The sequence below is a fragment of the Phycodurus eques genome, chromosome 18 (assembly GCF_024500275.1).
Source record: "Phycodurus eques isolate BA_2022a chromosome 18, UOR_Pequ_1.1, whole genome shotgun sequence".
Taxonomy (NCBI): domain Eukaryota; kingdom Metazoa; phylum Chordata; class Actinopteri; order Syngnathiformes; family Syngnathidae; genus Phycodurus; species Phycodurus eques.
In genome coordinates, this window is record NC_084542.1 from 4033845 (window position 1) to 4060945 (window position 27101).

Here is a 27101-nt window from a genome sequence, read left to right on the forward strand (position 1 = left end):
ATGTGTTTAAGAATGAAATCCGCAAACCCCTAATAATAACCTGTGAATACGTCATCGTATCCTTGACTGTGCTACTTTCTTGAGCTTTACTGTTGTGACACACAAGCTTGCAAAGCAATTACACATTGCTATGTAAGGCTATTTGTGTTTCTAATCCGTGTAGATAATAACAGTATCACGACAGCTCTGGGTTTGTTGGCAACATGTTTGGAACTGTTTGAGCTGCATGCCTAAATAAGTATTTTTCAAAATCATGATGATTATGTAAATAATATTATCCTGTCTAAAAAAGCATGTATCAGTGGTTATTGTGTAACTGCGATAAATGACAAAAACCTCAACAGCAGCAACAAAACAGTAATCTGTGATGAAACCTCCCGCAGATTTATATGAAGGAACAAAAAACATTTTACAAGATCTTATTGGCATCGTGCTTGTCACACTGCCATGTGGCTAGACTGAGAAGGTCTTAGTGGCACAGTGCCTAATTCAGCTTCACTCTTACTGTTGTCAAGCTAATCACGGTCTTGGCCACCAGAGGAAGCGTCGAGTGGCTAGGCCATGGACACCGGCGATATCAATGACAGGCAGACCTACAAACGGTCGCTTGCTCTTCTGTGCTTCTTATCTGAGCTGCAGTGAGGGCTCTTGTCTATATAAGCGATTCAGCCATCACTATCAACCTCCAACAGGTGCACAAGGAGCATTCACGCTTTTACAGGGCGCTAACGTCAGCTCAAGTTTAAAAAAAGGACTTGACGTGTGGTGTTTTGGTAACACCACTGAAGTTATCATTTCTGTTTTGTACAGGCAAGTATTGATGATGATTACCGTATTCCCTCAAATAATGACCGGGGGTGTACATTTACTGCAGCTCGTACCAGACATTTATGTAAAGGAGGCATCTACTTGAGGGAAGACTTTATTTGTACTAGGTTTTGAAGGACTAAAGATTTTTTTTGTAGTCAACCATAATGTGATAAGAGTTGAGTCGAATTCGATGAATCAGTGATGTTAGTGATATTGTTTCAGCACAGTACAGCGGTCCCTTTTTTTTCACATAAAGACACATATCGAAGGACAGGCATAGAAACAAATAAAAGCAAATGATTAAAAATCTCATCTTGTGTTCCCCCACTGCCTGAGCCGTCACCTTATTGTGGTGGTGGGGTTTGTGTGTCTCAATGATCCTAGGAGGTAAGTTGTCTGGAGCTTTACGCCCCTAGTAAGGTCACCAATGGCAAACAGGTTCTAGGTGAGGGACCAGATAAAGCACGGCTCAAATGTCCCCCTATGATGAATAACATAAATGGACTTCAGTTTCCCTTGCCCAGACGTGGGTCTGCACCCATGGGCTGCCCGAACAGGCAGCGTGGATCCCCCTTCCCATGGGTTCACCACCTGTGGGAGGGGCTAAGGGGGTTGGTGCGTAGCAAGCTGGGTGGCGGCTGAAGGCGGGGACTTTGGCGGTCCAATCCCCAGCTACAGAAACTGGCTCTGGGGATGCTGAATGTCACCTCTCTGCCAGAGAAGGAGCCCGAGCTGGTGTCCAAGGTTGAGAAGTTCTGACTAGAAATAGACGGACTACATACACAGTTTGGGCTCTGGTACCAGTCCTTTTGAGAGGGGTTGGACTCTTTTCCACTCTGGCGTTGCCCACGGTAAAAGGCGCCAAGCAGGTGTGGGCATACTTATTGCTCCTCGACTCAGTGCCTGTATGTTGGGGTTTACACCGGTGGAAGAGAGTGTAGCCTCCCTCCGTCTTTCCTGACTGTTGTGTGTGCCTATGCACCAAACAGCAGTTTAGAGTGCCCACCCTTTTTGAAGTCCTTGGAGGGGGTGCTAGAGAATGCTTCTGCTGGGGACTCCCTCGTTCTGCTGGACTGTCGGAACACTTCAACGCTCACGTGGGCAATGACAGTGAGACCTGGAGGGGTGTGATTGGTAGGAACGACCCTCAACTCTCAAACTGGATGAGTTTTATGCTTCATTTAGCGCTGACAAATTTCCGAAAATCTGGAAGATGGCACAGAGGATACTGGTGGTGTTTGGCACAACATATGTGTGTGAACAAACTTTTAGTGTGAACACCAAAAAAACATCCTACAGATCCCAGCTGAGTGATGAACAGCTCAGATGTGTTCTGAGAATTGCCACAACAAAACTAACACCAGACTTTGATGCACTGGCAAAAAAAAAAAAAGGTGATCCACAAAACAACACTGTTCCCATTAAAAGTAAAAAAAAAAAACATTGTAATGTTAATATTTATTAACACTACAATGCCTTTTAAAAATTTATTTTTTGTTTATTTTCATTTTTGATATGTAAGCATCTGGTCCTGGCTTGGGCCACTTGTCAAATTTTACAAGTCAATGTGGCCCCTGAGTCAAAGAGTTTTCCCACCCCTGTTCTAGAATATACAGTGCTATGAATTTGCAATCTTTCTGATTTCAGATTTTTTATTTATTAATTTTTGTGTGTAAATTTATCACACTTAATCAGATCATGCAAACCAATTGTAATCTCTCACAAAGACAACCCGAGTAAATATAAAAGGCAGTTTCTAAATTATGATTTTATTAAGGGAAAAACTCCAAACCTGGCCCTATGTGAAAAAGTAATTGCCCCCTGAATCTTAATAATTGGTTGTGCCACCTTGGCAGTAATAACTGAAATCAAGAATTTGTCAAAACTGGTAGTGAGTGGAGGATTTTTGGCCCAACCTTCTGAGCAGACAGCAGAATTCATTGTCACACTCACAGCAAGTCTTCCAGGTCCTGAAATAATAAAGCAATACCCAGCCCCATCTTACTGACGCCCCGTTGCAACTGTTGGCATGATATTTTTTCACCAATGCTGTGTTATTTTTTTTTACGCCAGATCTAATAGGCCACACAAATTCCTCAAAAAGTCAACGTCTCATCAGTCCACTTAATAGTTATCCAAAAGTCTTGGGGTTCATCAAGATGTTTGTTGGAAAATCACAGATGAGCCTGAGTGTTGCTTGATGTCAGAAGTGGTTGGAACTCTCCCATGGATGCAATTTTTGCCCTGTGTCTTTCTTATAGGTGAGTCATGACCTCTGGGTTCATTTGTGTCCTCCTAGATAAGTTGTCATTGCACTCTTGGAGGGCTCTTGGTTGGCCGACCACTCCTGGGAAGATTAACCAGTGTTCTTAGTTTTTCAATTTGTGGATAATGGCTCTGACCATGGTTAGCTAGAGTCCTGGAAATGGCTTTGTAACCTTTTCCAGAAGCATTCAATTCCTTTTTTTAATTCTGAATAGTTCTTGAATTTCTTTGGAGCGTGGCACAATTTATTTTTATTTCAAACTCTTGTAGCCTTCTTCATTTTGTCTGGCCGGTTGTCATGTCTCGTCGTTTAATGTTGATTCTAATTTTTAGTCATGTCTTTCATGTCGTCATGTCTGATTTTATTTTGGAGAAATTATTTCAAGTGTTGTGCTCAAGACCACAATATCAGAGACTAAGACTTACCCGGGGACCAGAACGGAGACCAAGACTTTTGTGAGTCAAGCCTGAGACTGCGACCAAACCAAGACGAGACAAGCTGGGATCATGACAACACCAAGACCATAAAAATTAATTTTAAAAACTATGAAACATTGAACCATTTAAAGAGTATCCTCCATTTAATTTATATTTTGTTTTAAATACATTTGACAGCCAAAAACACAGTATTTACAACTCTTTCAAAGCACAGCATGCACAAATCTCAAATATATTTATTTTACAATTTTGTTCAACTAAATTATTGAAAAATTTAATACTTCTATGTATTTTTTTAAATTAATATTTAAAGAGCTTTATTCCATTTAAGAAACACAAGAGACTGCAGCATTTTGTGACCTAAACATGCACAGTGGGGTCTCATCATAAAGCAAAGCAAAGCAAATTTATTTATATAGCGCAATTCATACACAAGGTAACTCAATGTGCTTTACATGATTAAAAGCATTTAAAAACAAAGAAAACACTGCTTCTAAACATTTAAAACAAAGACAAAAAAATAAAATAAAAAATAAAACCGCTTTCCAGATATATTCATCTCAGAAAGACACAATTAGATGATAGTGCTGGTATTACTTACAGTTAACGTTAGCTTACCTGTGATTATGTTTTCTTTCGAGATGTCGGCTAAAGTTGTGCCCACCGTTTCATTGTTTGAAGACCGCACAAATTGCACACCGCCGAGTGCTTTCTTTTGCGTTTTGTTTTTAATATGAAGTCTTTGTTGTTGAGGAAGCCAAATTGAATTACCGTTGAGTTAGCGGACATGTCTCCTCACTCAATTTCGTACTTACGTCTCACACCTTTCACTTCCGCTAGCATCCTGGGGTGTGGTGTGGCGTTGTCCATCGGTGGTGTCCCTCAGTCACAACATTGCAAAGTTTGCAGTCATTACGAGGGTTGTGGTGGGTTAGTAACGCATGAATTATGGATATTTGCTGTTTTTATTATCACAGATAATTGAACAATTGAAGAACAGCAGATCAGTGCTGGTCTTGACAGAAAATACAGAATCCGGCGGGTCCTAGACAAGGCCAAGACCGTCAAAATGTGGTCTTGAGACCAAGACCGATCTCGAGTGTTACAGCACTAATTATTTATTTTTGTTTCAGAAGCTTTCCTCCCGGCCGCTCCCATTTACTCATGTATAAATAGTTTGCTCCTACCTTCTGTGCTTTGTCGAATCGTCTTGCCTTCGGTCATGTACTGAGCCAGCCATCTTCACAAGAATTATGAATTCATGTTACTAGAGTCCATCCTTTGGTTGCTTGTGCTTCCTGAGTTTATATTTTTGTCTCCAGCTTTGGTGAGAACTTCTGCTACTACCTTTGTTCCTAGTTTTTGCCAGCTTCCCTGAGATTGTGAGTTACTTTTCTGTTCTCCCCCCCCCCCAGTTTGCGGTGATTTTTTGCTGTACTTTGTCTTTTCGATCCCTGTTGATATTTTGGTGCAAGTGGCGCATGCAGCAGATACATCGACTAACACTAATACCACCCTGCATCTGACCCCCACCACGTCAACAACTTGACCAAACAATCAAGTATGTGTCGCTTATCAGGAACTAACGCTAATCTGTGCGGGTAAAAACACATTGTAGCTCTGCTTAACTTTTAGTTTTGACATAGTGCTTCAGACAGTGTAGTCTGTCACGTCAGAGACAGAACTGCTGGTATACATAATATCCATAATATGTCCTTTTCAGAAAAAGAAAAGAGGCAATCATTGTGTGTGACTGGCTATTTCACTTGAGCTATAACAAGAGGCTTCTTCATAAGTGCAGCTCTAATGAATGTCATCGCCAAATGAATCCTACTATTTACCATTTTCCTATGTTAAAATGACTGCTGTGAAAAAGGTTATGGAAGGAAGTGTTGGCCTAATAGTTTTGCACAATGTTTTGCCTCAGGAAAACCATATGAGCAACATTATGGGGAAAAAGAGCACATATCTTATGACAGAGCTCACGTAACATTATGTACCAGAGGTAACTAATTTAATAGGATTCATAATAGCCTCCAATGAAAGTTGTCTAGGCAGCGCACTTGGTTTCCTAAATGTCCTTCATGAGTCACCTGCCATCTGCATACCTGGGCTGGCTGCAAATACTCCACCCGTTGACTGCGTTTTATTAACTGCCATTCATAAAACACACAATTGTCATATGTACTGTGCAGTTACCACCAACAAATGGGTTTCCATGTCTTGTCTAAGCAATTTATATTTAAAATCTTTCTTTTGTAATGATGTGACTCTGAGGTGGTATTGTTTTTTTTCACCCTTGATACCGGTCTATAGGTTGCAGGTTTTATGGACACCTTAGACGTAGAGCAGTTGGGTGATGCGTATTTTTAGAGTTCCATTAGTTGTTCAATGAAGACGAAACCGATGGCGTAGGCAGTGCTTGCTACGTCAGCGCGGGCCATGCCGGGTGTGTGTATGTGTGTGTGTGTGTGTGGGGGTGTGTGTGTGTGTGTGTTCCGATGTAACAGAATGGGGGAATCACCCCACTCTCACTATGATGATGTTTGAGGGGGCGGTGGTTGGGTGCTGAGCCAGGAGAGAAGGGGTGTGCCTTTATAAGAAGCCTCAGAGGAGGTATGTGTTCAGTTGTTGAAACCCTTAGCCTAAGGATACAAGCTGAGATCACAAACTCCCTTGCAGCCACAGAAAAAGCACTCTGAGAATATCTCTGCATCACAGATAAAGGTAGGGAAGTTTTTTTTCCGTCTCTTGTCTGACTTTCCATAGTGTGTGCCAAGATGGTGAATGCCAAAAGACATGAAAACGCAGTTTGAGGTGAGAAAACAACTTTGACAGCTTGGCGTCTCTTGGATGTAATTGTTGTGGCTAATCGATCCCAGAGGGATATTGTTGTCAATGGATAATCACCTTTAACGCTTTCCCCTGCGCTTCTGTTGTTGCTTTCTGCTCCATTGGTGGAAAGCTTTGTGATTTTGGATTTTTTTTCTCAGAAATCATTCTGTAGGTAACCATTTGCACCTGGACGCAATTCTTTTCTGGAGAGCGTTGTTTTTCCTAAACTCCATCCATCTCCCTGTTGCTCCAATGGTACCCATTGTCACCCTCAGCAGCACCCACATCACAACTGATTACTACTTAATTAACAAGATTAGCAGCATTTTCTAACGGGCTGAAGCGTCGCTGTCTTAAATCCAACTATAGTTAATGATAGAAAAATAATATAGAAAAATAATTTTAAAAAAAGAATAAAATTGACATGATTTTGTCACTATAACTAAAATCTGTATCCAGTAAGGATGAGTGTTGACCAGTATTTACTTGGGAAAAATTATTGATCAATTAATAATAATTTAAAAAATAATCATTATTGCAACCAGTGTTTTTCCATTTCGAAACTTGTTGAGACAGAATCAACAGCGCCTCTGCTGGTTACAGCCAAGTAGTGCACTCTATATTACCTTAATTGCTTCAAGGTGAGATTAATGTGGAGTATGTATGATACAAACAGAAAGGGGTGATGAATTACTAATTATGGTCAAATAAAACTACAATTTGGAACCCTTCCTTCTGTAAGTACTATTTACAAAAGCTAAATCATCCATTGTTTGCATTAAGTAACAGTCAAAGCGATCAATGAAGAATTGCCAATCATGACAATAGAAAAACACATTTGTGGGAGGAAAATGTTTCAGAAAGCCTCATCTTCATCAGTAAATCCACTGAGAGTACTGTATATGCAATATGTATCAGAGGGATTAATGCAGCATTACCACTTATGGTAATATTGCTCTATATTTTGGCAACATTCCATCAGTAAGTACTTTTACAATAGTTGAGCAGATGCAATACGTGACACAGTATGTAAGTAAGTAATGAAGAAAGTCCAATTATAATAAAACAAAATTACAGTTGGAAACATTTTATCCAGTATGCAGTTTTTGCAATTGAAGATGACTAGTGGAAATGTGCTTAAGTCAGTGTATTTTGCAAATGCAGCATTTGAGTGTTCTGCTGTTTTGACTGGTGGTGAAGTATTGCATGTAGTATTAAAATAAGACAAAGGAAACCTTGAAAGAAATATGGAGGAGGCTATCTGCTTCCAACATATAGGAAAGAAGCTCAAGAAGGGAATCAGTCAAATGCTGTTATTATGCCAAGCGCATAGCTATGATGAATTTAATGATAATGGTAATGAATGTGCATAATCTTTGGCCATCATCAGTGAAGACGTTAGTCGCGCAGACGAGGGAGAAAATGGGTGGTTAATGTGCCATTCGCAGATAAATGACTCTGCAGCGTGGAATTGTTTCATGAAGGGTGAAGCATGTTTACAGGACACACCGTATCGGAAGCAGTCTTTTGGACACATGCAAGCCGTATCTGCATAACATTGTGTGGTGAGCTACTCTTGTCAAGCTTGTGCGGTGAAAATGACTACACTTTGGGATCTTAATAACTAAGAAGAGGGAAAGTTTAATTCAAAGGAATAACATGTAATACAGATGAGCACAAACACAACCTAATCTGATGAGAGAGATGCAGTACAAGCATCCAGATGAATAATAATAAAAAAAGAGAGAGAACTGCGTTCTGCTAGATATTTTATTTCATATGATGTCAATATGTGGATTCTTATGACAATTTATTGGTGATATCATCTTTAGAATACATTTGCATAATTACAAAATACATGATCACATACCAAAAACTATTGACACAAGTTGTTTTCAAGTAGGGCCCCACCGATACCGGTTCCGATATTTGGCAGAATAAAATTCCGATTATTCAGCTGAAAAATAACTTCTTTTTTTGTCCCTAAACAAGCATAAAGATATGAATTACAGGCAGAACGTTTTCTGTTTTACAATACTTTGTCCTTCAATATTTGTTTAACTTTACAACAGAGAAGAAAAATCAGCAAAGAGTGGAATAAATAGGACCATATTTTTTTTCATGTTCGTTTGAGTCTCATTGGGCGGCACGACTGGTTACACCGTCTGCCTCACAGTTCTGAGGACCGGGGTTCAATCCCCGGCCCCGCCTGTGTGGAGTTTGCGTATTCTCCCCGTGCCTGCGTGGGTTTTCTCCGGGCACTCCATTTTCCTCCCACATACCAAAAAACATGCATGGTAGGTTAATTGAAGACTCTAAATTGCCCATAGGTGTGAATGTGGTTGTGAATGGTTGTTTGTTTCTATGTGCCCTGCGATTGGCTGGCAACCAGTTCAGGGTGTATCCCGCCTCCTGCCCGATGATAGCTGGGATAGGCTCCAGCACTCCCCTTGTGAGGATAAGCGGCTCAGAGAATAGATGGATGGAGGAATCTCATTGTCTTTGTCTTATGTTGTAATGTGTTCTTGTGTAAAAAAATCAATTAATAATAATAAAAAAAAATCGGCAACAATCAGCAAAATATCAAACGATTGTTCCAATTTGAAAAAGTCTAATAGTGGCTGATTAAATCGGGCAGTCGATTAATCGGTGGGGCCCTAATACAAACCCACGCCAAAGAAAAACTCCTTAGTTGAGATAATGTTAAAATGTGACACATGATAATCTTGTTAGTTTTGTCACTCTCTTTGGTGGATTTCTTTGTAATGTAACGTGACCCCTCTGAAGTCCCACAACAACCTAGAGTCCGAACCTCGATGTCACAGGAGACCCCCACAAGACTTCAGCATATCCTCATGAGATGTGAAAGATTAACTCCACAAGTGTGTTTTGCTTTTCCTTGCCTTTTTATTTTTGCTGTTTTAATTTGTTTTGTGTCAACAGAAGGCTAGCAGTGAAAGAGCGAAAGTGTATGGTTGACCATAGAAGCAGATACGGAGATAATTGCGATGTTGGTAATTGGTACACACATCTCTGTCCTGGCTGCGAGTTAGTACGAGTACGAGTACAATTTTTTTTTTAATTTGAGTCCTTACAACAGTGGTGACTTATTTTTGACACTTATGTGACAGTCAGGGTTAGGGTTATCATCTTTTTATTTATTTTTTAAATTGTTGATTTCCTTTTTTTTGGGTGTGCAAGATAATTTTGGGCATAAATGCCCAAGATGCGCTTCTTCAAATTATTCTAGTTGGTGTTTTACATCTGGCAGTTGAGACGGACGGATTTGTCATTAATATTCAATATGTGTTAATTGAATTAATTCTTAATTTAAATATGGAAAGCAGCTTTGCTCTGATTGGTCCTTGGCGATATAACGCCATCTTGCATTCATAGCGACTTTGTGTTTGGATCCTCCGATAGTTGTGTTCATTGTGAAGCACAATTCACCAAGCGTTGGATTGTTGGGCCACAAATAGGAAACGTGAGCTAAAGGCTATGTGGGTAAATATTGTAAGAGAGGGGCTCCCATTCACTTGAACATAACCGTTGTGCTACGTTCATCTCTCGCGACAATACACGCAAGCGTCACTGTTTCATCTCCAGTGACATTATAAATTATCATTTTAGTTAAGTATTGTTGTAAACCACAACAAATGTATACTTGATAAATTGTATTCGTATGGTTTGCCTGCGGATGAGACTCACTCGCTGAAAACCCGTAAATGCCGTGTTGCTGTACAGCTGAGTTGAGTGGGTGGATACTAACCATGAAGTGGGCAGGCACTTGAATATCTAGGAACAAACCGCATCACGAACACGGAAATCTGATCCGGTCATTTTGCAAGCCTTATCCCGTTTATTGTCTTTTGCATTCAATCAAGAAACCGCATGGATGTCAAACTTAAACCCTGTCACAGACTCGCTTTGACCTATGTTACGCATAAAACTGTAGAACATTTTGATTTTGCTGGCATGGCACATTTAAAACTTGGCTTGTACAGTTAATGAATGATTCATGATGAATTCAGTTAAGATAATTGAAATTTCCTTCATTTGCTAGGGGGAAAACTTCAAATTTCAAACAAATTAGAAGTCGACCAGCCTCATGAAACGTTTCCCCTCTTAGAAGTTCCACTGTGATTGGAAAAAGTGTTATTCCAGCCTTGCTGGACCATTTGGCAGTCCATCTTTTTCAGCCTCATTCCTCACCATTGTAAAAGTCAGAAGTGGTCGATTTCTTTCCTCTGACTGCATGTCCAATGGATTTGTGCAAGTGTCAACGCAGCTTAACAGCAAACGAATCAATGGTGAAACCTTGTCAGCTGCCTAATGCTCTGCAGGATTTCTGCTATACAGTCTGCTGGCAAGTCACACTGCAGACAATGGAGTATTGTCATTTGCACATTGTCACATACTGTATTTGAAAACGTGCTCGCCTTGTCATAGATTCACGTTTCCCAGAAGTTGGACATGAAATGAAAGTCAAACAAGATATCACAATAGCTTATTACTAGGAGTGTAATTGATTCATTTTAACAGTGTCTTGTTTCGTGTCACAATTCGTGGTTGGCGAGTCGTATTAAGGAGATTATTGATTAATAATGATACAATACGATCCAAAACGATTCAGTGGCTTGAAATCAATTCAGTAACTATTTGGCCAAATGTTCAAACGGTGTTACTGTGAAACAAATACCTAGAAACTAGACAGTGCAGGTGAAATTTCCTACATTCCTGTTGTTTTATGTAAGGGAATCATCCATCCATCCATCCATCCATCCATTTTCTACCGCTTATCCGTGTAAGGGAATCAGGTAAAATGAATTATGGTCATTAGATATGAACATTTCCTGTTGTAATTGAATTACTTTGCAGTAAAACAAAGGGGATAACGGCCACTTTTTGATATTTCTATTATTTCAGCTATGATGTTACTGGTTCGGTCAATTTTACTTCAAAAAGAGATGTTTAATTGGTAATCCGCAAAGGTTGAACGAAGGCAATGGAGTGTTTGTGTTTGTTGAAGACGTTTCACCTTTAATCCAAAAGGCTTCTTGAGTTCTTCTTCAGAACCTGGATGACTGATAATCTACACAGACATGTTTAATTGGTGTTAGAATTATGAGGGTGTTCTAAACAGTCAAACACTAATTGCTAGAAATGGAGCACAGTGAGGTTTCTATGATGGAAAACTTTTAGGAATAGTGGTAATATAATACAGCACTAGTAAACAAGTGAACAAACCTGCCCTTTCACAACAAGAAAAAGCGTCCAGTAGTCGATGTAGTCGCTTGTTCTCCTCTTTTGTCCAACAAAGTTCCTCCTCGTACTCTGCTAACGTTCTTTCAAAAGCTATGAATACTTCTTTTACGGCCACACTTGGTAATAGATTCACAAAACTCTTAGTTTTTGTACTTTACACATGTTCAGAAGATAATCATTCACAACAATTTACACTTACACTTGATCGCTGCTTAGATACGTGTTGATCACAAATGCATTTCGATGTTAGGGGCCTGTTAGCTAAACCAGGCTAGCTCGCTTGAAAGGCTTCAAGGGGCACCGAGATGAGACGAGTCACAGACATGCATCCATATAAAGTCTACTGTGCGTAAATCCACAGTGTTCTTTCCTAGTATCAATACAACTGATTACCTGTAAAAAAAATGTAATCAATATATTTAATCCGGAAGGCCAGCGTTTCCGATCACCGATCGATGTTCACTGGAACCTTGGGTAATGAACGACCCGGTTTACGAACAATTCGGGTTACGTCTAAATTTCCATAGAAAAATTACCTCCAGTTACGTATTATTTTAAGTTTGCAAACAGTCTTGGGATAGACCAACAGAAGGATCTATCATTTGGTTCGATCTGCATGACAATCATTGACTCAGTGCATAATGTTGCTTTAAGCTAAAAACTAATTGTCTCCGCCGCAGCGTAAGGAGGAAATCTGTTCGAGGCAGAACTTCCACCTCCACATTCTAAATCATCCAATCACAAATCTAATAGTGTTTGTGATTAATGTTGTAAAAGAAGTCTAAATTATTTTATTTTTGTCCATACTATTGATAGTATGTACCGTATTTTCCGCACCATAAGGCGAACCGGATTGTAAGGCACAGTCTCAATTATGGGGTCTATTTCTGTACTTAAGCCATACATAAGGCACACCGCATTATTCGGCGCATGCTAAAACAAGGTTACGGAAGCAAAACAGTGAGTTTGGTTGAACTTTCATCTACTACGTATTTAAAAATACACTCACATTTTTTTTTTTTATCAATCTTTTGCCACAAAGCCATCAAAGACCTCATCTTCTGTATCTGAATTGAACAGCTGGGCAATTTCGCCATCAAACATGCCGGGTTCCCTCTCGTCATTGTCGGAGTGAGTCTCGTTGCCGGGTGGCTGTTCAGCAATGATGCCGGCTTTCTCGAAAGCTCGGACAACTGTCAAAGCAGATACCTTAGTCCAGGCATCCACAATCCATTCACATATGGTGGCGTAACTCGCCCAGCGCTGCCTCCCAGTCTTAGTAAAGGTGTGTTCGCCGTCTCTCATCCATCGCTCCCATGCCGCTTGCAACTTCACTTTGAACGCCCTGTTTACACCAATGTCCAGCGGTTGGAGTTTGCTGGCAGTTGCTGCGCCATGGTAGTCCTTGCGCAGATGACGAGATGGCACCTTTTCATAAAACGAACAGAAAATTTCCCTTGATCGGTTTGTTGTTCCAAAATCAACCAATGAATTAGAAAAGAAACAGACACAAAAAAAACACACCTGAATCAGTAGTTCCCCTTGTTATTATGCTCAAAGGCTCTTCTTCAATGAGGACCTGTAGTCCTCCTCCCCTTTCCCTCCTTATAGTTAAAGTTAATGAGCAATAAACTGCTATAATGTTTATTTAGTGTTTCATTTCCTTATAATAGTGTGTTTTAACTCATTCTCTATCGCACTATATTTATTGTTAACCACACACTGACAAAAAAATCGAAGTATAACTTAATTTTGGGGCTGGAATGAATTAATTGCATTTCCATTCATTTCAATGGGAAACATTACCTTGGTTTATTAACGTTACGGGTTACAAACAGGGCCTCGGAATGAATTAAGTTCGTAATCCAGGGTTCCACTGTAGTTGGAATATAAATCGATACATTAATGTAGGTCATGTATCATTACACCCCTACTTATTAACAATTGAATGTGACTGACACTGAATTGGAATATGGCAACACTACATTGCCTTAAACTCACATACTCCACGTATGTAAGCTTGCACCATCTTCAACATGGTATATCCAGCTAAATAAACCCGTGACCCTTGTGAGGATAAGCGGTAAAGAAAATGGATGGATGGATGGAAAAAGTGTCAATGTGTCTGCTCTTTGTTCTTTCCTGGTCATAGCATATTATTTTGTGGTCATTAACATAGCGTCATGGGGGCTAAACAAAAGGACTGTTATTAGTCACACGGCTTCCAGTGCGTCCCCAACTATGAAGGACATATCTGCTGTTGGGAATGAGATATCAACCAGTTAATCAGCAAGGTGAAACTATACTCGCAGTTAGGAGAATTGAGTACAACAGTGGGACAATACTAATGATATGCTCAATTGACCTAATGGGGGTGCTAGAATCAAAACAAGTCTGAATATACGGAATATAATACCGCCACCTTGTTGCCGTTGAATATTAGAGTGTTAGTCTATTTGGGATGGGAAGGGAAGAAAAGCTGTGATTTATTGTATTTCAGATCAATTTGTTTCATCTGTGATTAGCACAGAAGATAAGACAGATAAGAATACAAGGCAATGCAAGACAAACAGTGTTACGGCAACCAGGATTGTGATCATTCCAGCTGATATGGAGTCACATAAATTGCAAGTGAGACAAAGGGAATTTAAAGATAGCGTCTCCGTTGCATAGCATTGCACAATATCACAAATTTCTTAATAGGTGGCTATTAATAGTTTGATCATGACGCCAGCGCCCTCAACTCTTTATTCCTTTTCTGTCATGGTCCTCATAATTTGTTAGTTCTGCCTCTGAGTGACAATAAGCAGACTTGAATGCGGTAACAGGCCAGGTAATAAGTACAAATAATTGTGTCGGGTGCTGCTCAGCCCATATAAATTGGATTAAGAGCATTCTCTCAGTTTAAGCTTTTCGGCATCCTTCGTGAGAGCAAGGTCAGTTGCAAGTGCACCTTTTCTGGTACCGCACGCTGTTTATCTGTGGCTGCACAGGCAGGATTACTGTGCTATGTGAGGTCATCCTGTAGGTTTTGTATGTGTGTGTGTCTGTGTGTGTCTTTTTTATCTATGTTGTTACAGGACCACACTGTGTATTTACTGCATGATAGTTGTTGGTGTAAGTCTAAAACAACAGGATCATTTCAATGATGAACATGTTAATGACAAAAATTCCCTTTTTTCTGCCCTCGCACTGTCAAGCATATACCATTATCGCTGTGGGTGAATTGAGGGACATTGTTTAAGTGCTATGAGTACTTTGAAGGTCACAAAGCCCCATAGCCATTTGTTCGCTGCGATTTCACTTCTTAGTAAGTAACTCACTGAAAACAAACAAAACAACAATACCTGTATAGCCATATGCATTAATCAATTGGTGGAGTGTCTTTAAGTATCTGCAGCTACTTTGTCGTGGGGTCTTTCCGTCAGTCCATTGTTGAGCCTTTGTTATATCATGTATAGTAAGTATTTAACACAAAGTAAGCAAAGTAAGTATTTAACACAGGATGTTCAATAATAATATATATTTTTTAAAACTGAAATTTCATTCTGCATCAATACATTTTAAACAGGCTAAATGCATGATACTGTATTACAAATTTATTTTAGTTGATAGACTAGATTGCTTAGGTCCAGAAGTATATCAGCAAAGATTTTCAGTTTTTATCATTCTGCCTTTATAAACTACAGTACCATAAGATGTGAAATACAGCAATAAAAATGTGATTGAAGTATAGATTGCAAGCTTTAACCAGAGGTTTCAAAAAAATATGATGAGGCCCAGTGGGAGTAGCGCATTTAGGACAGACATTTTAAATTGAAGTCTATCAAAGTCTGTTATAAAGCAATAATTGACCTGTGATTGAAAGAGAGCATGTGTCAGGCGGGTGGACTGATGAATCATCATGTTGCAATAAAAACGTTTCAGCTAGCAAGATTACCTGTGCAGCAAAGGATGTGAAGTCTTGTGTCAGAATAGACGTTGGCTAGTTGCCGGTGTTTGGTCAGGTTTTGCTATCCAGCGTCAAATCCTTGAAGGAGGCGTCCATCCACCCATCCTATTTCTATACTGCTTATCCTCAGTCGGGTCACACTCACATTCATACCTTTGGACAATTTAGAAACTCCAATTAACCAAGTAAGCGTGTTTTTGGAATTTGGGAGGAAGCCGGGGCACAGGGACAAAACCCACACAAGCGCGGGGACAACATGATAACTCCGCACAACAAAGCCAGAGCCCGGATTCAAATCACCAACCTCAGAACTATGAAGCGGATGTACTAACCACTACTTAATTGTGACCCTATAAGAGACATATCACGCATTTTTTTCCAAAATTTAAAAAAAAATCCCAGTTGTCTGACTAAGACGTATGTGACATGCGTTCATCAAAACAATTATTGACTAGCCTTCATCGCGATTATTGGCCATAGATTTATGATCCCTCATGGAGGCAGCATTTCATCACCAAGATGCCAAAACTACTCTTGTCAATTGGTGCATGACATTGCCAAACACAAATAACTCCATGCCCATGTTGGCAACTTAGCTAATATGTGCTAAAACTGCAGCTCTGCTTATCTTTTGGCTTTGACATGATAGTGCTTTGGCCGCCACTTGAATGGCTCTCGCAGAATGATTTAATGAACTTAATAATGAGGATAATACTACTGATATCAATTAATTGATTTCGACCATCATTTAGATGGTTGGATGCCCACTGTTGAAATATGTTTCTCATCCACCACGCATTTTCAAAGAGTTTGCTTGTCTGTCTGCTTACATCTGATCAAATTCACCAAAATCCCGTTAGATCACCTGCGCCAAAAGTTAGATGTGGTCCCAGTAGGTGTTTAGATGTTCAGATGTTCTTTCTTACAGTACATTCAAATCTCACTCCGCCAAATGCATCTCCAAGGGCAAATCCTTTTTAGGCGAGTCTTGCGCTTGCATCAAAATCAAGAACCAGTTCCAGTTCCAGTTTTTAGATCCAGTATTTACGCAGCTGCGTTGTCTACGAAAATAGAGCCCCAAACATCAAAATGAAAGGCTGGCACACAGTCTAAGATGTGCCCTGTCTCTTGATGAATGGAGTTAAAAAGAAGATAGAGAATATCAAAAAAGAAAAGACAGCATGACATCGAACCCCGACTCCTTAACGGTCACCATAATGGAAAAAGGTGATAAGAGAAGGTACCAACATGGCTTTCCATTCCATGATGGTCCAGTAATTAATACTAGAATCACAGCAACCCTATTCGTCAAAGCTGTCTCTGGATGTTTTACAGACAATAATACAGCTGCTCAAATAGTGATCAGATGGAAAACTGGTGGGAACTATTATTCCTTTGAGGAACCCCACAGAGGTAGGTAATAGCGCGATTTGGCACTGTGGGACATCGCTCATGTGGTTTTCCAACAATTTGAAGAAAGGTCCCTTTTTTTTCTATTTGAGCAACATTGTTTCTATTTGTGAACCAATTTGCTCTCTTATTTAAACCAAGTGCAGTGAGTGCTTTAAGATAGATCCATTCATTTTCTAATTACTTGTCATTGGGTTCACGGGTTTGCTGGAGCCCATCCAGCTGACTTATTGCCAGACAGATGAAAGGCACACGCATGGCACATAATTTCTCGTGTATAATGCGCATTCCCCCACCAAAAATTGTCAAAAGTCAATAGTGCACATTATACATAGGTATAGGAGAAAATGAAAGTCTTTCACATTTTATAAATATATGCCGCCATCTAGAGGTTATGAAAAAGCTATACACTTTCATTCCAATATTCCACCGCCCCCTAGAGGTTATGAAAAAGTTGTACATTTTCATTCTCGTATGCCACCTAGAGGTTATGAAAAAAGTGTGCCTATACTTTCATTCCAATATGACAGGGGTACATATGACTGCATATATGTACAATTGTGTTCCTAAATTTTCATACCCAGGCAGATTTTGTGAAATATTCTTTTTAAATACGACTGATGGCTGAACAGCAACCATCATTATTGTCTTCATGGTTATGTTTTATTTAATGATAATTATTTTCTGAAATGCTTGACAGTATAATTTGAAACCCATTAAAATAAAATTCAATGTGTTTCGCCTGGTTCTTCATGTTTTCTTTAAAGAATTGTACACATCTTACAAATTCGGCCTGGGTAATCAAACATATGAGCACCACTGTGTGTTTTCTCATTTAGTAAATAAACGTAGGGCTGTGAATTTCAAAATCGGAGCAAGTAAATAAAAATAAATTATTATGTGTTCAAATAAAGTGCTTTACTTCTGAATAATTCTTTGAAAAAACTAACAAAATACAAAAACTACTTATTGTTTTGATCATATGGGTAGAAGCAGGGTTTTCCAGAGTTTTGAGGTCACCTTTGGGGGTGCCTATTATACATGGGTGCGCATTATACACGAAAAATTACGGTATACTGTAGCCCATTCAGGTGTGTATAGAGTCGCCCAGGCTCAGGCTAGTGAGTCCTAACTAAGCTTTGTTGCATTAACTGATGAAGCCTGCTCGAATGAGAGGCGAAACGTCTTTTAAGTCAGACAAAATCAGTCCAGTTCTGATCGATCCAATGCCCTGAGAATAAAAATACCTGGATGAATGAGAATTTTCATAGGCACGTATAGAGTCGCCAAAAATTTTTCTCAAGTAAGATCACTCTTACTGTAGAATAATATGACAATAAATGTAAAAAGTAGTCCTCCAAATAATTACTTGAGTAATAGTAAGTATTCAGAAAAAAAAAAAAAAAAAAAACTAAATCATTCCATTTATGAGTAACTGGTGAGTAACTTCTGATTTATTTTTAAATATAAAGTAGGAATGCAGAAATTGAAATATTGCCCAACAACATCACGATAAAACAATAACACAAACTAAGGCAAATTCAACCAGAATAAATTGTCTTAAATTAAATTTCTTTGTTTAAACATGTGAAACAGCACAAAAGCCTCCCCAGGCAGATCTTAATTAGAGATGAATTAGATAATTATCTATAATTTGATTATATTGAAGTTCGACAGGTGGGTTCACCCACATCAATGATCCTGAAATCTGTTTCTTTATTCAAAAACATAATAAATTCTGCCAATTTTTACCTTTATCTTCAGTGCTGTGACCACATCGCAGATTTCTTTTCTCCCTGCTACATTTGAATGCGCACAACCCTTTCTACAGCGAGGAACAGAAAATTCCCAATGGGTCTGAGTGGGTCGGACAAACTGCCATTTGCATTCACATCTTGTGGTTTACCCTGCTGGTTTTATTCCACGGAGCGTTACTTTTTGCAAGCGCAAATGGAGACAGCCTATTGTATGTTTCTGAAGTTTTGGAGGCTGAAATGTCAACATTGTCAGGCAGACACAAATGACAGCGCATGACATCGCGGTTCTTTTTTGTAGTTTTACCATCCATTTTATATCGCACTTATCCTCACTCGGGATGCGATTGAGCTAAGCCTACCTGGAAGGGAAATATATATTTCTGACATTTTTTATGGAAATAAGCCACTTTGAAAACTTTTCTTCTGTATGGGGCTACGTGGGACTGCCTGGCTCCGTTTGATTGTCAAATGGAATCAAATGTCACTCGTAGTTATGTTGGATTGGTGAAAAAGAGGCATGTCACACAAGTCTCTGATGAACCAACATAGATCGCACAAGCGATAATAAATAACTTTAGATGAAAAGTTGAAAATTGAACAGAATCTACTGTACCTTTATGTAATGGTGTTTCTTCTTAACAAAAATACACAAGTAAAAAGCATGTTGCATTAAAACTAAACTGACAAATACAATGTATGCAAAAAGTTACATGCGTAAATGTAGCTCGTTACTACCCATCTCTCATTAGGGCTGTACTGAAGGAACATTTTCAATTTATGAGAAGGAAGTCACTAGATTATGATAATTTGTTTAATATTATTTAAAAAAGAGGTTAGGGAAATTAAGTTGTAATATTACAAGAAATATGTTGTAGGGCATGTGAGGAGTCTCCAAGGCTAATGTTTCCAACCTAATAACTGCATCTGAACCAGCTTGTAAAAAAAACAAACAAAAAAACAATTCCAAATCAGTATTATGATTGCAGTCTTTGTCTTTCTCTCCTCTCCTTTCATACGTCAAACCGAATTTTACTGGCACATTATCTCAGATCAACGCATTTTGATCAAGCGGTCACAGAATGTACGGCGATAAAACACTAATGAATCTCCTCGGGTTATAAGGAATTAATCGAGTAACGTTTATGACCCGTGGGATGTAATAGACAGAACGGGAATTTTAATCATTTTCGTCCCTAAAAAGTAACCACATCTCCTAGAAATGGCCAGGAACCTTCGCAATATGTCAATAGAGATGAGAGATCCTGGTCATTAATTCATAGGGGGGGAGGAATTGAGAAGGAGAAGGGAGCGGGAAGACAGGTAGTTTCGGGTAGAAATTGTGCAACGTGAGCATCTAAGTAGATGCAAACTAGAGAGCAAGGAGGTAACAAAGGAAGAGACAGAGAGAGACCTCTAGGTTATCTGTGCATTAGCAGACTGCTTTGTGCCTTTCAGTTTCATGCAGGCAACTAATGGACGAGATAGAGTGAGTCACAGCACCCGAGCTTTTTCTTCCCTTGTCCCCTTTCTCCGATTCATTTCACCTTGCACATCCTCCGCCCGTTCTCACCCTTCATCACAGCTGCTGATGCTAATTTCAATGACTATTAGTTTTATTTTATTAATAACTTGTACAGCCCTGCTCAGACTCTCGTAAAGTTCCATGTGCAAACACATCACATTAGGCTCCCTTTTTTAAAAGTGGTGGAACAGACTTTGTTCTTGTGTATTTTTAGGCGTAGACAACGGATGTACTCAGGAAATGCACAGTAAAAGCACCACACTAGTGGTGCTTGTATGAATGCTCTGATTGAGTCCTGTTTCCAAAGGTAAAATAACAATTTCAGGGTCTTTGTTAACACTAATGGAAGCACAAAACAAGCGTAGTTGTTGTGGTGTGCTGTTTTGAGTCTGGGTAAAACCATTAAGGTGATGGCAGCACTATTTTGAAGAGCAGAAGGACATATGCCTCTTCGCTGTGGTCCGTTTTAATTTATTTTCTTTATATGCCTTCCTTCATTTAGAAAGAAAAGGTTCCTTTAATAGTGAGTGTTGATCTTTTCCCCATCCCAACTCATTTATGTCTGTAATGAGCTCCGAGACTCTTGGCACGACACAATACTTAGTTTTGGTTCCTAGAGAGGAAAGTGTTCTGTGTAGTGGACACTTTCCTAACATCAGCAGCTAGCCAAGAGAGGGCGCAAGGGCGCGGCCCCACCACTCACCTGATTACCCTAAATAAAACTAAATACAAATGAAAATGAATTAAAAATAAATAAAAAAAATTTTAAATACTGTGGCGGCACGGTGGACGACTGGTTAGAGCGTCAGCCTCACAGTTCTGAGGACCCGGGTTCAATCCCCGGCCCCGCCTGTGTGGAGTTTGCATGTTCTCCCCGTGCCTGCGTGGGTTTTCTCCGGGCACTCCGGTTTCCTCCCACATCCCAAAAACATGCATGAATTGGAGACTCTAAATTGCCCGTAGGCATGACTGTGAGTGCGAATGGTTGTTTGTTCCGATGTGCCCTGCGATTGGCTGGCAACCAGTTCAGGGTGTGCCCCGCCTCCTGCCCGATGACAGCTGGGATAGGCTCCATCGCGCCCGCGACCCTAGTGAGGATAAGCGGCTCAGAAAATGGATGGCTGGATGGATGAAATACTGTGTATGTATACCTGTTTTTCGATGATCAGGATAAGTGTTATAAAGTAAATGATGAGCAAAGTTGTTTCGTTCATCTGTGTTATGATGTGTACCTACCTATCTATCTACCTACCTAAGCCACCCAACCTATCCATCCATCTATCCATCCACCCATTCATCCATCCATCCGTCCTTCCCACCATCTCTGCTTAACAGAGCAGAAAATAGAGTGTCATGGGTTGATGGTTCACAGCGTCGGCCAAACAATGGTCAAAAATTCAATTTAAATTTAAAGTACTATACAGCGATATGAAGCGTTACAAGATGTAGAGAAGCTGTCGCAGTTGTCAGAATGCCCTCAGCACAAGAAAAATCGAGAAAAAAGTTTGCTGATGAACGCCAGGACCCAAGGTTATGTCTAAAGGGATGCTGTTTTGCTATTATTTCTGCTGCAAAATGGCTTTTTGAGAAACAGCAAATGTGCAAACTTGTCATAACCTCTATTATTATATGTTGCTATTCATATAATGGGCTTGTCCAAAGTTATGCATGGAGCTCTGAGGAATTGCATGGTAAGCATTTTGTAAATGACACACCATTACCATTTTGGATGCTAGGAAAATGTCTTGAAAAACTCTTTCATTTTTTTTTCCTGAGAAAAGAATCATATTCGGTAACCTAAGTGGGTGTTCCAATTGGAGCCTGCAGACAACACAATGAGATATTGTAGATAAAATAATGACGCTGTCAAAACACATACTGTAATTTTAACCAACTATGATCACATTTTTTTTTTTTTTTAAATTCATACACAGTTGAATAATTACTAAAAGCCCCTTGCTACAAGATTTTGGAGTGTGTCTCTTCATCCAGAAGAACATTTGTGAGGTCAGTGATCAAGACGGTTGTGATGCGGTTCACAATTTTTGTTGGAGTACATCCCGCAGGTGTTTGACAGCGTTGAAGTCAGGGCTCCACACTAAACTAATCAAATTATGCCTTTATGGCCCTTGCTTCGCACAAGGTTAATCATTTATAATTGCCCAAAATGTTGATGTGTTGATAATGAATGATTCTACACACTTGACAATTGATTGAATTATTCATTGAATAAATAGCGTGCCCAGATAGTTTTTGTGTTACGACGCTGAGCAGCCAACAGCATTAAACCAGAGACAAGCTACTCATATTTCTAAGCCTCTTGTCAATGTACCATGATAGTGGATGTCAAGTGGCTCACAGACTGAGCTACTAATAACCAGTCATAAAGTGACCTCGGTTTACTCCTCATGTAAAGTGCTCAACTAGCAGACTCTGCTTACTGCTTGACTTAAAAGCTTTTTCCACGCAACTCTCTTTCAACCCTCATAATGCTTGTTGCATTCGTAAATGACACCAATCCATTGAGCTGAACATATGTGTATATTGTCCAAAATATAGAATTTTCAGATTTTCCATGGTTCTGCTGTGCCCGTATGGGTTTTCTCCGTTTACTCCGGCTCCCTACCACATGCCCAAAACTGGCATGTTAGGTTAAATGAAGACTCTATATTGTCCAAATGTGTGATTGTGCTGGATGTAGATCATCTGCGACCCTAATGAGGACAGTCCCATGGAAAATTGACGAATGGAACATTTTCCATTATTTTGTCCCACGGTGGTTACAATTTAGCATTTACTACAGGGGAAGGACATTAACTTCATCAAGGATACTATTGACTCTTTAATGGACTTTCTCTGTATAATAATACTGTAAAATTAAGACGAGACTCACTCTCTCCTCTTCATGCACATGAAGGCTTATGTCAGAATAAAACATATGCATTTGTTCGTCTCGTGATTTTCAGGCAGGCTTGTTTGTTTTTTAGTGTTTTTGGCTTGCTGTATTTCGATGTTCTCAAACTTCGGAATCATTATTTTTTTTTCATGTTATAGTTCAAATCCAACAATTTGGATCCTTACTGCAGCTGCCTTCGGGACTCAAGTTTTTTTTTTAATATATTTTTTTTTAAGGCACTCTTGAAATTGCATTGTTGTTATTATTCTTGGGCCAAATGCATTGCTGTTTAAAAGAGGAACTTATCTTCGAGATTTATTTTAAGATTGCAACCAAATTTGAAGCAGGTAAACTAGACAGATGGGAGATACTTGAATGATTTATCATCATAGCGCATGGGCGGACAGGGCACTACAGAACACGAAACTCTAACAATGTTCGTGTCTGGAAGACATGCGGAGGATAGTTTACCACTATTACGGCGTAGCTGTACAAATTTTTTGCTCTCAACACACAAGCTCTCCCAATAACACAAATTCTTGTGCAACAATGCACTCAGTACACATAGAAAACATAATACACTATCATAAAGCAAACACAATTCTTTTTATGAGACTCACTTTCAAATAGGTTTTTCCCTTACTGTAGTTATAATGCAAATTACACGACTTGATCAATTTCAGAGGCTAAACTTATTTCCTAACAAAACAATAGGTACTTTGTTCATTTTAATAAAGGACTTCCTCGATACAATTATGTCACAAAATTTAGGCATGCCTTTTTTCAATTTCTATGTATAAAGTGCTCGTCATATTTCATTTCAATGGAAGGATTAACCATTCTCGTCGACAAATAAAACTATTTTTTTGCTGTCAGGGAAAATGTTTGTTCACGGATGAACTGGACAATCACACGACACACAGACAGACCACCATTCTCTCATATTTACACCTATTGATTTATCAATTTACCCAACATAATGCCCATTTTTTTCATTTTGGGAGGAAAACCAAGTACGCGGAAGAAAACCAACATATGAGGAGGAGGGAGAACTGCAAACTCCACACAGTACTGCGAATCAGATCCAGAACCTTTGATTGTGAGGAAGTCCAAACTACAAAAAGAAAAGTGTTCTGCCCTTTGTCAAGTATTGATGCAGGCTGATAAAATAAATAGACAGCCGTCTCTTACTACCTTATTAAAGAGCACTCCTAGTCACTGAAAACATAGTTGAGAACACAGCTAAATTGTAAAGGAAAGTAATATGGGAACATTAATAAGGACAATTGCTTACTGACTTGTGAAATGGACATAGAAAGAATTCTTGCCAAGCAAATAAATGGATACTCTGTGTATGCTGCGGCGAAAACAAAAACAATGAAGACACAGCTCATCTCTTCGTTTATTGATAATGTGGACGAGTGTGTGTGAAAGCTGTCTTTGTATGGCGAGAACACATTGAAGATTGGCACCAGCGTGAATACTTCGGGTCACCAATGTGTCCATTAACTCGATCAGAGAGGACCACTTAAGGGAGAACACAACAGTATGAAATGGACTTCGTCAGCAGGCAGGTGACGATCACACCAAACGTTTCAATAAGGAGAACAAACATCTCCCCAACGATTTCCCATGAAGCCTTGCATGTGTATTTCTAAATGAACCACTGCGACATACAGCCTCTTTCACATTCTATTGACTATGTGTAATGTGACCACGTGGGAATGGTCACACTGTTATTTTTTTTGTTATTTGAATACGCGCTCCAGTGTATCCATCAATATTCCACCCACGCAAGTTGCTTCTCAAAGATTTTCATTCACTCTCAATATGATGTACTGAGTGCAATATTATTGAGTCATCAGTAGCTCACTTCTCTGTCTTCACAAGAGCTTTTAAGACGTTTGCAAGTGGGAACTTAACTACATTGCAGCTCATGCTCGAAGTGAGTTTCGAATACAACTTCTTAAAGGTCCCATGCCATCAAAATCAGACATATTCTCTACTCTTTTATGCATAACATAGGTCCAAATGAATCTGTGACATTGTTTATGGCTATTGCCTTTTGTATTCAGTCGGCATAGGACATGCAAAACAGGTGGGTTAGAAATCGCTGTCGTTGTCACGTGGTTTTATCAAAAGGTGCCGAGTAAGTTGCTTACAAAAACGAATAGTTTATAATGTTCAAATCAACCCTTAATCAGCAGTCTGTCATCTACTCTTGTTGTGGCTTCGGTGAAGCTCAACATTTACTGCGCATAACAGGCGCATGCGGTTTATCTTGTTTGTGATCCATAAACCAACAAGCCAGGCAGCTGTGTATGAGCAAAAGCAATTTAAAATGATCTGAGTGGCTTTCCCCCCCCCGTAACCTGTTATATTAGAAGACATGGGGGCCACCCACATGATAGATGGGGTCCAGAAGAGGCCGCATTGCATAGAGCAAAGTGTTACTATCCTCTCAGCTTTTCAGCAGTGCATTTGTTTTTTTTTTTAGTATACATCAAGGAACCATTTTGGTTCCTCTTGTGGGAGTTCACTGCACACTGTTCAGAATGGACCCTGCGTGCTTCTCTGTGAGGCACAAGAACCGTGTGAGTTCTCTCATCTGTGAAGAAGAATGTGATGAAAATCAAAATACAGTATATACATATATTGTGTGCTGCTCTAGTCATTTTCTATACTACTTATCATGCTAAAAGTTTCAGCGGAAGTTGTTGTTGTTGTTGTCCCAAGCAGATTTAAGGCTATACTTGCGGATTAAACCCTGGACTGATAACCAGTAAGCTTACAACTTTGTGAACCCTTGCATGCAGTACTTTTGTCCCAAAAGGTTGAATCATTATTGTGAAAAAAACAATTATACTAATAGTAGAGATTGTTATTCTGTTGGCCACAGATAAATAGCCAATGTATGGCATCTAAAGAGAAGTGCAAAGAGGAATATTTAGAGGTATATGAAACATAACTACAGGTTTATATCAGCTTATTTGCAGATGATTAGGTATCAGAAAAATATTGCTGGCTTTTTCCGAAACCGCCTTTATCCAAATTTGGTCCATTTAATATTATTATTATTTTTTTGTTACTAATCCATAATATTGGTCGGTCCCCACATGGTTCTGTCAGCCTGACAAAAATTGCTCCAATGTGTTTTGCAAGTGTGGGGAATGGCGCACGTTGCACAAATCCACTTATACAAATCTCGATGTTCTGTTGGACTTCCATTGAAGCCCTCTGCATTTTGCTTCATGCACACCATTTTCTCATTCATTGCCTCGGGTTGCACTGTTCCGTTTATCACACCAACACTATTCCTGATGTTGGCTGGACATTCTCCCACCACCAATGTTTGGGAAAAAAAAAAAAAGCTAATAATTCCTTGAAACGAGAAATGATGCAATCACGTGTAATCACTTTCTTTCCCTTAGGCTGGACTTAATCCCTGACCTTATCCAGCTGTTGTTGACCCTTCTTCTTGACGTCTCTGCCTGTTGGGCTCCTGTTTGGTCCTGCCTATCTGGGTGTGCAGAGCCATGAAGATCCCACTGTGGTGCCTGCTGGTTCTGCTTCCATGTTTCTTCACCCCTGGACACAGTGACTGCCAGGGAGCGTGTGTGGCCTGTGGTCTGCTCCTGGAGCAGCAGCAGCAACTGCATCAAGCCTTCAACACCATGGTAAGTGCGTGTTTTGTGCCTGCGTGTGTGTGGGTGTCTCAAGCTATCAAGAAACATTGTGTGTCAGGTCACTATTACTCCCTAACACTTTTTACCGGTAGTGTTGTAGGCATGTTAAACTTCATTTATTACAGCTTCACCACATACGTACATTAATGTGATTTACCCCCCCCCCCAGAATGTTTGTGAACAATACGTGTTCAGGATAGATAGGATGAGCCAGATACTTACCCCAAAAGATTTGTGTCAGTATTTTTTAAATTTATTTTAAAAT

General features: G+C 39.6%; 1 protein-coding gene across 1 annotated transcript in view; it reads left to right on the forward strand.

Moving 5' to 3' along the window:
* The first annotated feature begins 6112 nt into the window (after nt 1-6112).
* The window catches only part of pnocb (prepronociceptin b), a 34385-nt gene continuing 13396 nt past the window's right edge, over nt 6113-27101 (forward strand). Inside the window, exons 1-2 of the mRNA XM_061704528.1 lie at nt 6113-6240; nt 26582-26827. Of these exons, the coding sequence (XP_061560512.1) occupies nt 26687-26827 (141 nt within the window). The 5' untranslated portion in view covers nt 6113-6240; nt 26582-26686. The remainder of the gene's footprint in view (nt 6241-26581; nt 26828-27101) is intronic.